Source organism: Protopterus annectens, chromosome 7.part0 (genome assembly GCF_019279795.1).
Source record: "Protopterus annectens isolate FY-2018-M chromosome 7.part0, PAN1.0, whole genome shotgun sequence".
In the NCBI taxonomy this organism is placed as follows: Eukaryota; Metazoa; Chordata; order Ceratodontiformes; family Protopteridae; genus Protopterus; species Protopterus annectens.
This window is the reverse complement of record NC_056739.1, coordinates 1526509689-1526523146: the sequence shown is the minus strand read 5'-3', so window position 1 is coordinate 1526523146 and position 13458 is coordinate 1526509689. Positions and strand designations below refer to the sequence as shown.

General features: G+C 40.9%; 1 protein-coding gene across 3 annotated transcripts in view; it reads left to right on the top strand.

Moving 5' to 3' along the window:
* VGLL4 (vestigial like family member 4) overlaps nucleotides 1–13458 on the top strand; it is a 1022072-nt gene that overhangs the window by 638248 nt on the left and 370366 nt on the right. The window contains exon 1 of one of the 3 annotated variants that reach the window (XM_044078062.1): nucleotides 10547–11040. The exons of the other annotated variants lie outside the window; for them this stretch is intronic. Coding sequence (XP_043933997.1) covers nucleotides 10956–11040 — 85 coding nt within the window. The 5' untranslated portion in view covers nucleotides 10547–10955. Of the gene's footprint in view, nucleotides 1–10546; nucleotides 11041–13458 lie in introns of those variants that run through there. 3 annotated transcript variants of the gene reach the window in all.

The following is a 13458-nucleotide window of genomic DNA, read 5'->3' as shown; positions in this document are numbered from 1 at the left end:
AACCACCCCATCAGGGGGTCAGAACGCATTCCACTTGGGCAACTTCAACCTCTGCAGCTTTTCCTCAGAGGAGTTCCTACCAGGGATATTCTGGAAGCTGCTTCTTGGAGTTCTGTTCACACCTTCACCAAGCATTACCACCTGCCTATCTTTTCCAAATCCAGGGCGGGTTTTGCAACAGCAGTCCTGCAGAGCGTACTAACCAGCCCCAACTCTTCTTGACTGCCTCCACCAATTCTTCAGTTTTGGGAATCAACCCAAGTGTGATGACTGCAACAGTGAAACACGAAGAACATAGTGCAGTTGTGTACACTTACCATAAATGTAGATGTTAGAGTGTATTCACTGTTGCAGTCCTGGTTTCCCACCCTCCAACCCCCTTGTCTCTCTCACTCTCTCTCTCCTTCTCTATTTATCTTACTTGCCCCTTACAGGGTATTGGTATTTAATTTTTACTGGTGGTGTTTTTTCCACCATAACTTACCTCCCTATTTGGGGGCTCCTGACATTTGGGGTAAGAAAAAAAATGATATAATGGCGTTGGCTGCCTGTTTTTATACCCCTGACAACCTGACGTCAGTCCTGAAGTGACAGCAACCGACATAGAAAAACTAAGTCTCTGGTATTCGGGCTGAGTGAGGGCTACCTGCTGGCAGATAACCAAAGTCTGATGACTGCAACAGTGAATACACTTGGAACATCTACGTTTATGGTAAGTGTACACAACTGTACTTTCCATATGCCTCGCTTGAAATGAGGTCTAGCATTTCCTTCAGTACAGTTATATTGTCCTTGAAAGTTCCCATTCCTCTTTCTATTCTGTTTATGCAGCTGGTCGTCTCCTTGTCTCCGAAACTGCTGCTTGGCTTCTGGATGTTGAGCTTTGGGAAGCATGGGATACACAGAATTATCACTTTCTCCCCCGCTTATAAACCCCTTTGAGGAAGCAAACGAGACTGCATGGGTGCGTTTAGAACCTTCGTTCTGACACATACGGAAGCTGTTTCTCTCTCTCTCTTGTCATTGGCTTTCCACGCGAAAGCCCGCTTATGTTCATAATCACTTGAGTCCCTCTTAATTTTATTTTTCTTTCTCGCAATTATGAGAGACTCAGGGTCTTTTAATTTACTATTTAGTTCACTCATGACTTTATCTACCTGAGTGGAAACAAGCAAAGGGGACAAGTTAGAGAAGGTACACTTGATGTCTTTTTATTTTCGTGTATTTAAGCATATCCCCCTCTAACAAAATAGAAACCCATTCACTCACACAGCGATGTGGTGCTGCCACCCAGTGGTCGCAAAAAGCTTTTTCTGTCTCATCATCAAGATTAAAGAGCGTAGTCGAACTTATAAACGCCCACAACCCTGTAGGCATGATTTTCAATAGTAAATAACATTGCAAACCCAAAATATTAAGATGTACCTTTGTTTCAGTGATGAGCAGTTTCTCCAAACTATCACATAAGTTCTGGGTCTATTTTGAAACAGTAAAGGAAACATTCTGACCCACAGCAGAAAACGGATTATTAGAATTGGAGAATCTGTCCTCCATTATTTCTCCATAAATCTTGAAGGACCTTCACTTGCATTATAGACAGAATGTTCAGCAACAGAGAAGTAGAAGTGCCCTGAGCAACATAATTGTCCATGGTTCTTTGGGTTCTCTGAGATTGAGTAGACAGCACCATTAATTCTTCCCTAAATAAATTTAGGGATATTGCAGGATAGATCTGTGGTCATAATCCACCCAAATGGAGAAAAAACCTAGGAAACAACTTGAAAGAAAGCAAATAATCCACAACCGGCCACAGTAGAAGAAAGTTTTAATATAAAGCAGCACTTAAGACACTCTAGCTCCTCGGCTCACAGCCTTCTAGGAGTAATACATACTGCAAAAATCACACAGCTTATATAGTACATTAATTAAAACCAATTGCATAAAAACTACTTCCAATTAACTTCTAAATTTAAACCCGCAGGTACCATAGTATCAAGTTTTAAAGTATAAATAGATTCTTTGTAAAGCAGTTTGTCCTTAATATTACACATTTCCCCAACCTGCACAAAGACTTGTTCCAAAACACAACCCCTTAGAAGGGAATAATCGCCAGTATGTTTTGCTTTAAAATGCATGGCGATGTTACTCTCAGTTTTATTCTTTATGTCCCTAATATGTTCTTGTATTCTAAATTTTCTTTTACTTTCCACTATGTAATACAAATCACAGGGGCATTTTAAGGCATATACAACACCTTCACTATCACAAGAAAGTAGGCAAAAAAAGGACACCATTTATTTTAGTAAAACTTTTAACACTATAAGGACATGTACTGCAACCCCCACAAGGGTGTGTACCTACCAAAGAGGGAGTCGCATATAACCTATCACTAGGAGAAATGAAATAACTAGAAGTTAAAAATTCCTTTTTATTTTTTCCACCTTTATATGGAAAAGAAGGATGGTACAGGAATAAATTTCTCAATTCACCATCCTGCACCAAAAATTCCCAACAATTCATAGGTTCATAGGTGTGTACTAGGCTAATGGCCCTGGAGGCTTTACAAGCCTAGCCCATAGGATTACCCTGGCATTGTGCCACCCGACCATAGTTCCCAGTGCTTCTGTCAAGTAGAGCCACTGGAGTGATCCCAGGGGTGAATTTTCTATTTCCCATCCACTCATCAAGATTTCTCTTAGAGGGCCAGTGAGGCGCTCCGCTTGACATGTATGGGAAGTCTGTTTAGTAGCATGGGCAGTTTCTGGGTTATGAGCCTGTCCCTCCAGCTTGTTCTGTTGATTGTGATAATGAGGTTGAGGTCTCTGGAGCATGTAGTGTGGAGAGATTGGGATTTCTTTAGATGTAGCATTTCTAACAGAGCTGGGTCAGACATGGCTTTGTAAGTCAAGCAGAGTTTGCCTCTAAGTAGGCGATATGAGACAGAGAATAGTTGGAATTGTTTGAGTCTGTCCATATAGGACAAGTGTTTAAGGCCTAAGATCCTCTTAGTGAGGTATTTTTGTGACCTCTCCAGTTGTTGTAGGTGTCTAGTGAGGTACAAGCCAAATGGGGCATTGTACTCTTATGATTGGCCTAATGAGGGAAGAGTAGAGGGAGACAATGACCTCTTTCTTCCTGGATGCAAAACCCTTAGTAATGAGATGTGCCACATAGAAGGACTTTCTGACCACAGTGGCAATGTGGTGGTCAAAAGACAGGTTGCTGTCAGCCTGTGTTCCCACATCTCTTATGACGTCTTCTGTGTTCAGTGGACTACCATCGATGTGGTAATTCATGGAAGCTGGGTTTTTCCCAAAGGGGATAATGCATTTTTTGGCATTGAGCTTAAGGCCATGGTTCTGACACCGGTCATTGATCTCAGCGAGGCCTTCCTGTAGGATATCAGCTTCACTTAGGGAGTTAATTATGGCTCCCATCTTGCAATCATCTGCGGACGTTGTCAGCCAGAGTCCCTTCATGTTGGCCTGAACTTCAGAGAAGTAGATACCAAACAGGAGATGACCCAGTACCGAACCCTGTGGGACTTCAATCGTGACTGGTCGACAGTCTGACTTGGAGTCAGCTACTTTCACACTGTGGGTTCAATCTGTGAGCCAGTTTGCAACCCACCTAGTGATATATAGGGGTTGATGCCTAGCTTAGTGAGTTTTTCTATGATTCCTGAGTGGGGAATGGTATCAAAGGCCTTGGTCAGATCAAGGTAGGCTGTATGAACCACCTTGCCTTCATCCACAGCTCTGGTGACTGACTCAAAAAAGTCGATCAGGGTGAGCAGGCATGATCTACCTTTCACAAAACCAAATTCTGTGGGATCCAGAGTTTGGAGGTTCCCTATATCTTTATTTATTACGTCCATGATGATGCTTTCCATATCAGACTTGTCAGGCTAATGGGGCGATAGTTCCCAGGGTCTGTAGTCACTTCTCCTGTGTGGAGAGGATGGCTGTAGCAGTGCGCCATTTGGTAGGGACAAAGCCTGAGGTGAGGCTGTGATTGAACAGGGCACACAGGTGAGGTGCCAGTTCACTCTGTAGTTCATGTAGAACACAGCCAGGAATATTGTCATGTCCCATAGAAGCTGTATTTTTGGCCTTGGACAGTGCTGTTTTAACCTGTGCAGCACTAATACTGGGTGCCTAGCAATCTACTGGTATTATGATTGGTCCTTTGGTGGGGGAGAGAGGGGTAAAGTGGGCACTGAATCTGTCGGCCTGTATGTTGGCAGTATCTGTTGGCTCAGTATAGGAGGTGCCATTGTGCAACAGCCCCGAGCAAATCTGGGTATTGCCGTGGAGATTCTTTGCATAACTATAGAAGGCCTTGTGGTTGTCTTTACTGTCTGCTGCAATTCTGTTTTCATAGCTAGCTTTAGAGGATTTGATGAGGGATCTCAACATTTTGTTGAGGCTGATAGGGGAGTTTTTCCAGTCTTGTGACTTCACCTTATTTCTCATCAATTTCCTCCTTTTGTTGTAGAGTTTTTCTATGGCAGAGGACCACCAGATTGGCTTCCTTTTTTTGGAGGAGAGTGTTTTGGTTCTATTGAGTATGGCGAGATCCATGCATTCGTGTACAGGGCATTAGTGTATGATTTGGCAGTCATGCAGCTGTTCTCCAATTGCATGGGTGCCATGAAGTTAGCCACCTCTGCTTTTAGGAGCCCAAAGTTAGCTTTGGAGAAGTTTTTCATGGTGGTTACCTTTGCATGGGTGGGGGGATGTGGATTTCCAGGTTTGTGGTCAGATCTAATCAGGGAGGAGTTGACTATTGGTACAGAGCAACGGTCACCCATGTTAGTAATGACCAGGTCAAAGATGTTGCTACCTGTAGTGGGGATAAGAATGAGCTGGTCCAGGGCATTGGAATTAATGAATTCCAGAAAGCGTTGGGCAAGTGTATTGGCACATGAGTAGTTTTCCCAGTTAATGGAGGGGTAGTTGAAGTCGCCTAGTACGAGAGTGTTAGGTTGGACCCTAATATTCTCCAGGGTGCTTAGGAATGTGGAGTGTGAATCTTGGGACATGGCTGGGGACCTATAGCAGGCTACGACCCGAATAGCTGTCTTACCCAATGTTAGCTGCACCTGAAGCATCTCAGATGCATTATGTTGGGCTACCAGTCTGGAGATGTGTGCATCCTTTATGAATATGGAGACACCTCCGCCTTTGGAGCTTCGGTCCAAGTTCTGGGGCCAAAAAGTGTGGAATGAGTTGTAGCCTGATAGTGCAGGGTTGCTTTCCGCTGCCTTGAACCAGGTCTCTGTTACAGCACAAATGTCGATGTTCTCCATTTTAAGGAGTACTTCGAGCAAGTGCATTTTGAGATTTAGACTTCTAGCGTTGAGCAGCATGACCCTCAAATTGCATTTGTTTGTAGCTGTTATGGAGGTAATTTGGTCTTTGGAACACCACCTAAAAAAGGCACTATAGGGGTGGCAAGATCCTTGGCCAGTATCCGGAACCCCAGGAGTGACAGATGCAGGCCATCTCTGGCAAAGCATCGAGGTCTGTCACTCATGTCATCCCAGGCAGACAGATACTGGATCCCCTTAGAATGACACCAGAAACTTAGCCAATTGTTGAAATCAGTCATTGTTCTGCTTGTACTGTGGTATAATTCTGGGTGATGGTATGATGCTGCTCAGGGCTAGGGTCATACCCGCCTAGGCTACATAATCCGAGAGCTCCTCCATGTCTCTCTGTATGTAGTCCAGGGAGGTATGCCTCAGGTCATTCACACCCACATGTACAATGACAGAGCCATATTTGTACCTGTTGAAGGACCTGAGTGCATGCGTTATGTGGCGGATCCTGGCACCTGATAGGCAGCTGGCTGTTACTTTCTCCTTATTCAACCTAGTGAGTGGGACATCAGTGTGCCTCACTATCGAGTTGCCTATGACTAGTGTGTTGGGCATGCTGTTTTGCTTTTGTTGGGTATGCTGTTTTGCCTCAGGGGCTTTGGTTGAGTGGCACACTGTTTAGGAGAGTTATGTGTCTCGTGATTAGTGTTGTGTTGTGGTGGTCGAGTGCGTTTCTGCCTTGGAGGTCTCTGCTGTTTGGTTAGATTTTTATTGAGAACCTCCTCAAAGGTGGGTGTTTGGTTTGTGTTTTTATGTGAAGGCAATGCTGGTGTGTGTTCTGAAGGGCTGTGTGTTCCATGTGGTGTGGTGCAAGTGTTGACCTTCTCCTCTTGACCAACTATTCCAGTCTTGGCTGAAGAGTGCGTGGCCTCCAATTTGGATATATAAGTGCATCTCTCACAAGTCTGAGTGTTGGGGGGGAAAGAGGAGAGGGTTGTTGGTGTACATGAGGCAGTTGCTACATTGCTTCATGATGCCCAAGTTCACCAGGTTAATAGGGAAAAGTACAGGGAACTGACCTTTAGACATGCCTGGAGGGGTGGGCATTAATAAGTACTGGAGCTGTTTCCTTGTAGAACGTTTAGTGCTGGTAGCACTTTTGTGTACTTCAATAATTGCTACAAGAAGTCTGGTAAAGTGCTAAACTAACAAGCTAGTAAAAGTGTAGGAGAGGAGAGAACTAGCAGATCTAAGGGAGAAATTGAAGAACAGACTTTGGCATGGCTCAGAAGCTTACAGACAGTCCTGGATACAGCATATCTGTATCTGAACTAGATTAGTTACAGGAAAAGTGGGAAACAAGCGCAGATGTCGGCTTTTAAATGAGAAAGTTGAAAGAGAGGGAGAAACTGCCCAAATGGTCAATAAACTAAAATTTCTGGGCCAGAAACCACTCCTCTTGTGGTAGATAGGCTACCTAGTGCTTACCACTCCCACTGTTAAGCTAGAAGGCTACACTCCAACGCAGAAAGGCTTGGGGGGCTCAGAAGCTTACCAACAGTCCTGGATGCAGCAGCTCTGTATCTGGACTAGACTAGTTACAGGAAAGGTGGGAAACAAGTGCAAATGTGGGCTTTTAAACCAGAAAGTTGAAAGAGATGGAAAAAAACTGCCCAAACAGCCAATAAGCTTAAATTTCTGGGCCAGGAACCACTCCTCTTGTGATAATAGGCTACCTATTACTTATCAGTCCCACTGGCAAGCTATAAGGCTTCCCTCCAACACAGAAAGGCTTGGGGGCTCAGAAGCTTACACACAGTCCTGCATACAGCAAATCTGTACCTGGACTAGGCTAGTTACAGGAAAGGAAACAAGCGCAAATGCAGTTTTTTAAACCAGAAAGTTGAAAGATATGGAAGACTACCCAAACGGCCAATAAACTACAATTTCTGGGCCAGAAACCACTCCTCTTGTGGTAGATAGGCTACCTAGTGCTTACCACTCCCACTGATCAGCTAGAAGGCTATCCTTCAACACAGAAAGGCTTGGGGGGCTCAGAAGCTTACCAACAGTCCTGGATACAGCAAATCTCTGTCTGGACTAGACTAGTTACAGGAAAGGCGGGGAACAAACGCAAATATGGGCTTTTAAACCAGAAAGTTGAAAGAGATGGAAAAACTGCCCAAATGGCCAATAAACTACAATTTCTGGGCCAAAACCCACTCCCCTTGTGGTAGATGGGCTAACTAGTGCTTACCACTCCCAATGATAAGCTAGAAGACTTCCCTCCAACACAGAAAGGCTTGAGGGGCTCAGAAGCTTACCAACAGTCCTGGATACAGCAAGTCTGTATCTGGACTAGGCTAGTTACAGGAAAGACCGCGAACAAGCTTAGAATTTTTTTTTTTTTTTTTTTTATAGAAAAGCTGGTAAAACAATAGTAAATACAATTCAAATGCAGTGCAGGCTAACTCACTTAAGTGTGTAGCAATATTACGGCAAGTACAGTTTAAATAAATGTAATTAAATTAACAAATGACTAAAAACAAGTGCAGAAGGCAGTAAATTAGAAGGCTACTAACAAGCAGTAATAAGTGCAGAGTAAGAGCAACTGAACAGATAATGGCATGCAGAACAGCAAACTAAGACCGTTACAATAAGAACAGCTGAAATATATATATATATATATATATATATATATATATATATATATATATATATATATATAATTTTTTTTTTTTTTTTTTTTTTTTTTTTTGAGGGAGAGAACAGAACAGGATTAAGAGGCTACAGGGGTCTCCCTTCCCAAATGCTCTCTTTGTACACAGTGGATACAGTTGAAGAGATGGGACTAGTAGGAGTGCGTGAAATCAGAATATGATCTCACTGCACTCAGTTGAGTGAGCAAATGAGATGGGCCCAGAAGGAGTATCCAAATACAAATTTACAAGAGGGGCGGGCAATTTCAAAGCCACCAAGATTAACACCAAAATAAGAACAGGGAGGGGGGTGGAGAACTAACTGTAGAGACACAGAGACCAGAATTTTCAATTCAGTTAATATTCAGTGAAAAAATAAATAAATAAAATGCAGTTACCCCCCTACTGGTACCAGTGTCTAACTTCTAACAAGTTCTCTGTAGAGACAGAGACCAAAATTTTCAATTCATTTAACATTCAGTGAAAAAAATAAATAAAATGCAGTACTATATGAAAAAGTGCAGATAAAAGTGTACATAAATTCGCTTATACATCCAGTTGACTGCAGGTAGATCTTAGCCAGCCAAAGCTCAGATATTTTAGCAGGAATAACACAAGATGTTGTCTTAAACCTGTATCTGAACTGCAAAATGTAATGTTTGTACAAATAACTGTACTTCTAATTCGGCTGGATTTTTGTATGCCAATCATAAATTGATATTTTATAGTTCTCTGTTTTTCATGGAGCTTTACATTCATTATTATGTTGTACCTGAATTGCATTAGTAGACAGTTTGTACTTAATCAGCTTCTAATTGTCGTTCTATTAATTTTTTTGTGTTTTTCTTCCTGGACCTCTGCTGAAAAGTAGTTATCACAACCCAGTCAGAATTTCCCAGTAGACAAAAGCAATAAATTAATAAAATAAGCATTGGCTGTATTTTTGGCCAATTGAGATTGCTGTTGCCCCATGGTGTCAGGGGGGCTTGCTTGTTTACTAGGCCTCACATTTTGTCGTATTGCGTATTGTTTGCTGATTTCTGTAAACAGCATATTTGTTCCTTTCTGACAGAATCGCTGACTTTCACGTGGCATGGCTCCTTTTAACTTATTTAGATTTTCTGTGTTTGCAGATATTTTTGATTAGTCAGTACTAATTACTGACGTAAATAAAATGGCTTCTTTTGTTGAATATAATGTGCTTTTTTTTACTTGCATAAAGTCAGTTATATTTTACTTATGCAAAAAACAACCATTATGAAAAAAAGTTGGGTGGTAATTCTGCCTCCTTTATTAACTCCATACTGTGTTCGTCTTGTATCAGAACAGTTGTCTCGGCACAGTTTACAGAGTTGCAACTGCAATGTTAAAGAACTAATTTATTTTTAAACATATTTAATCTTGCAAGCAATGGAAGTTCTAGAAACAGACTACAGAAACAATGTTCCTGATGACAGAAAAAGAAAATGTTAGACAAGTCTGAATTTATCTTTGCATTTTATTTCATGTAAGACTGTGTTCCAAGCTTCTGCAGGCTTCAATATGCAAGATTTGTTACAGGCACACATTTCTTCAATCTGGTAACACAAAATGGTATTTTTTATGTACTTCTTAAGGTCCAAACTTGTGAAATAATATGCATTGTGGGCCACATGTGAACTCACTGATTTGCCTCTCATAGTTGGAATGATGAGAAAACATACTGCTTTTTGGTGGCAGACTTTAATACTACACTGAAAGCTGAGATTTGATTGGCTAAAGAGAAGGAATATTTCATGCCATTTTACTCAAGTAGGTGACATCACTTACTGCAGCAGGTGGCTGAAGAGAATATACCAACAAAAGCCTAGTCACGTGGGCTGACTGTCATTAAGCCCATCGGGTTTCTCATATGCACTGCTGAAAGGAAATAAAGAAACCTGAGAAGTGCACACAAGTCAGACAGGTCTTGGCAGACATACTTAAAAAAAAAAAAAAAAAACTCAGCTGCCCTTCTTGTATGAAACTACTTTTTGTCCATGTTCTGTAATACTGAATGGTAAGTAAATACTGGAAATTAATAGTTTACGTAGTTTCCCAGGAGTTCACTAGCAAATTCACATCACTGTTGGAGTGGCTTGATTGAAGGTTTTCCAGGTTTTTATCCTGAAAAGCATTTGCACTGCAATCAGCAGAATGTTTAGTCAGCTTGTGGCAGTGTTAAAGAATGAACTATTAAAAGGAAATGTACACATTTGTTTTTCTTTTAATTCAAACTGAAGTGTGAGTCAGCCATATTGCAGACAGTTTCAGTGAGTCCCTAGCTTACCGCCCATATTTCTTCCAGGCCAGATGGAAGGGGCCTCTTTTAGCAGTGGGAGCAGTGTTTCCTGTCAGGACACTCAGAAAAGCACTGACACTGCCCCTTTTCAGATTTCACCTCCCACCTTTCTCTCTCTCTCCATTGCACTCGGCATTAGGAGGTTGAGCTTCCAAAGAACTGGATTGTTTTTCACTGAGCATGCCCAGTGGTAGTGCACATTAGATAGAGGAAGCTGGTTTGCATACGACTCATACCAAGCATACTCTGGATGTCAGTGCAGTTAACTTGCAGCGGGCTGTGAGGAGAACTGGCGTATCTTTGTCCTTGCAAATCTTTCTGTTTTTTTCCCCTTTTGAAGTTTTATATTTCCAGTCTAAATGGAAGCACTTATAATTTTTTAAACATTTAAACAATGGCTCACAAAAATAGCTGTAATACAGTCCTGCTCTAAAACTGTGGAAGGCTTGCAAAGATTATTCTTTTTGTCTCCTTTGTTTTGATCGCTAAGGGCTGGGCCTTCAGCTTGAAAGATTAGAAGGAGCCAGTGGATAGCAGACAGTACTCTCTCTCTCCCTCTTGTCTGCCCTTGCGTGAAAGTAAACAAGTTGGTCTTTCTTTGCTAACCCAATAAATGGTATTTACGAAGATGGACCTGTTGAACTTCCAATATTTGGACAAGATGAACAACAATATTGGCATTTTGTGCTTTGGCACTGGTGAGTATTTTCCTTATAACATTTTTTGTTGTTGCCTAGCTTTTGATAAGTGGAACGAATATGGCTGTGCTTTGCAAGTAGCTGTAAAGTGTAGTACAGTGGGTAAATGACCAGATTCTAGGAGAGTACAGATCTGTTTGCTGAGTGTTCAACTCTGGTACTTTAAAATCCACTGGTGGAACAGAAAACACCTAGTGTATTTTAGGAGCCATGATTTGTTTTATAAACTGACACTTGTTGTTTCTTTATTAAACCAGGAAAACAAGTTATGAAGTTCATCTTTGTTTTCTGTTAGTGTTTGGAAGTATTTCCTTTGCATCTTGCACTGACCTGAATCATTGCTTATTATAAGTGCAAATCAGTGGAAGCTTTTGACATTTTCACAAACTGTGTGAAATCACAGTTATTTGGGGGGAAGAAGTGTGGAATTTCAGAGAAATTTGTGGCAATAGTTTGTTGAGAAAATTCCATAGCAGATTTACTCACCCAAACGAATGCTGTGGAAAAAGTATGAAACAGATAAAGTAAACCTTCAGGTTGCATAAACTTTTTTTTTGTTATACAGTGAACAAAAAGAAAATATGATTTCTTTCTTTACATTTTTTGGTAGTGAGTTGCTGTGTTAAGGGGATTGATTATATACTGTTTTCCAATTTTCCCTCCATGACCTGATGGCACTGCAGAGGTATGGGAAAGGACAAATCTGTGGAATTGGGACTTCTAACAAAGAAATGTTTCTACCTAACTTTAGAGGAGGAGGGAGGGAGGGCAAATGGGAGGGGGCTGAATGCAACAGTGCATAGACTCAGTCTTTGTTTGACTTAGCATTTCCTGTGCATTTCTGCAAAAACCTTTACAATGAAGAATGTTATCCTGAACTTTCAGTCCCTAGTGAAATTAATTTGGCATGTCAGATTGCTATCTTAGCCATAGCTATACCATGGTTTCCTTATTTTTTTTCTGAGGATATCATGGAATTGCCATGAGATGTAAAATGATTTGCACTTTGTGAAGTAAACTAGTATAGTCGGGCAAGAGCCAGGCTGTGGTCTTGGGTTATTTAATTTAACTTCAGCTACGTGCAGTTTAGAAAATTGTTAATGGCCTGCATCTCACTGGAGACAGTCCATTACTGGCCTAATTTTGTTTGGCAGTAGAAGCTGTTGTTAAAACCAATTACTAAAGAGTGCAGAAAAAAGTCCATTTCAAGTCTGTTGGCTTTCCCATGGACATCTAAAAGTACTGCACAGACATACGAGTATTGTGTGGGGTGTTTCTAGACTGCGCATTGGCGAAGTTAGAAAGCAAACACTTTTAAACTAGTTCACCTTTCCTTGGATAACTAGACAATAGTAATTACCACACAGTTAAATAGACATTAGTTTTCTCTGTTCCGAAGCTTTTTAAAGAACTTCTGGAGTTCAAATACAGAATTGCCCTAGGATGTTTTGAAATACAAGACTAGCACAGATTTTTTTTTTGTCTTCCCCACTGCTTTTGAAAGTTGTTTACACTTGCATGCAGCACTGCAGAGTACACAAAGTGGTGTTATCTGGCTAGATTTAGTGTGTGTGTGTGTGTGTGTGTGTGTGTGTGTGTGTGTGTGTGTGTGTGTGTGTGTGTGTGTGTGTGTGAAACACTTTTACTGATGTTTTGAAGGACCTGTTTTGTTATCTAATTAAGGATGACATTGAATTGCATATGGCATTGCTGAATTCTGTTTTACTTAAAAGAATTACAAAATTTTAACAGTTTTCTTGACAGTGGCTAATTTCCATCAGTTATACTTTGACACACAAATCAACCAAGGATTGTAGCTGTCCTACTCAGATTCATTCCTTTCTGCCTCCTTCCCACCATAGGGGAAGATTTATTTTCATGAATGTGTGCAGAACATAACACAAATTGTAAGCATAGTATTCCTCATAAATCACTTTTATTTGATGTGAGAAATGCACTAAAGTATGTTGATAGTATTGTAATCCTCATGTCTTAATATTATGCAATGTTAGGTTTGCATAGCATTAGTTCATTCAGTTCTGATGCATGTTTGATGATTACTTAACATCGTGTCTGTAGATAATTAATTGCAATCATTCATTGTTCTCAATTGTCTTCATATTAATGTACCTTCATGTGTTAATACCCAGCATGTGGCTGAAGGGTCCACGGACCAGCCCACTTACCAAGTCAACAAAGAAAAAAAAAATGTAGAATTTGGCTCATGCTGTAAAATTCACTTTTTTTTTCCGGTTTGATGAACCTCATAAATAAATGCTGAGTTTTTTTTTTTTTTTTTTTTAAATGTAGCTAATGATTACAAAGTTCATTAGAGCCCCCTGTTAGGCTATAACTGAGCCTTGCTGTTGAATTTTTATGTGTAATTTGATAGGTATGAATTCTAATGTTACATACTAG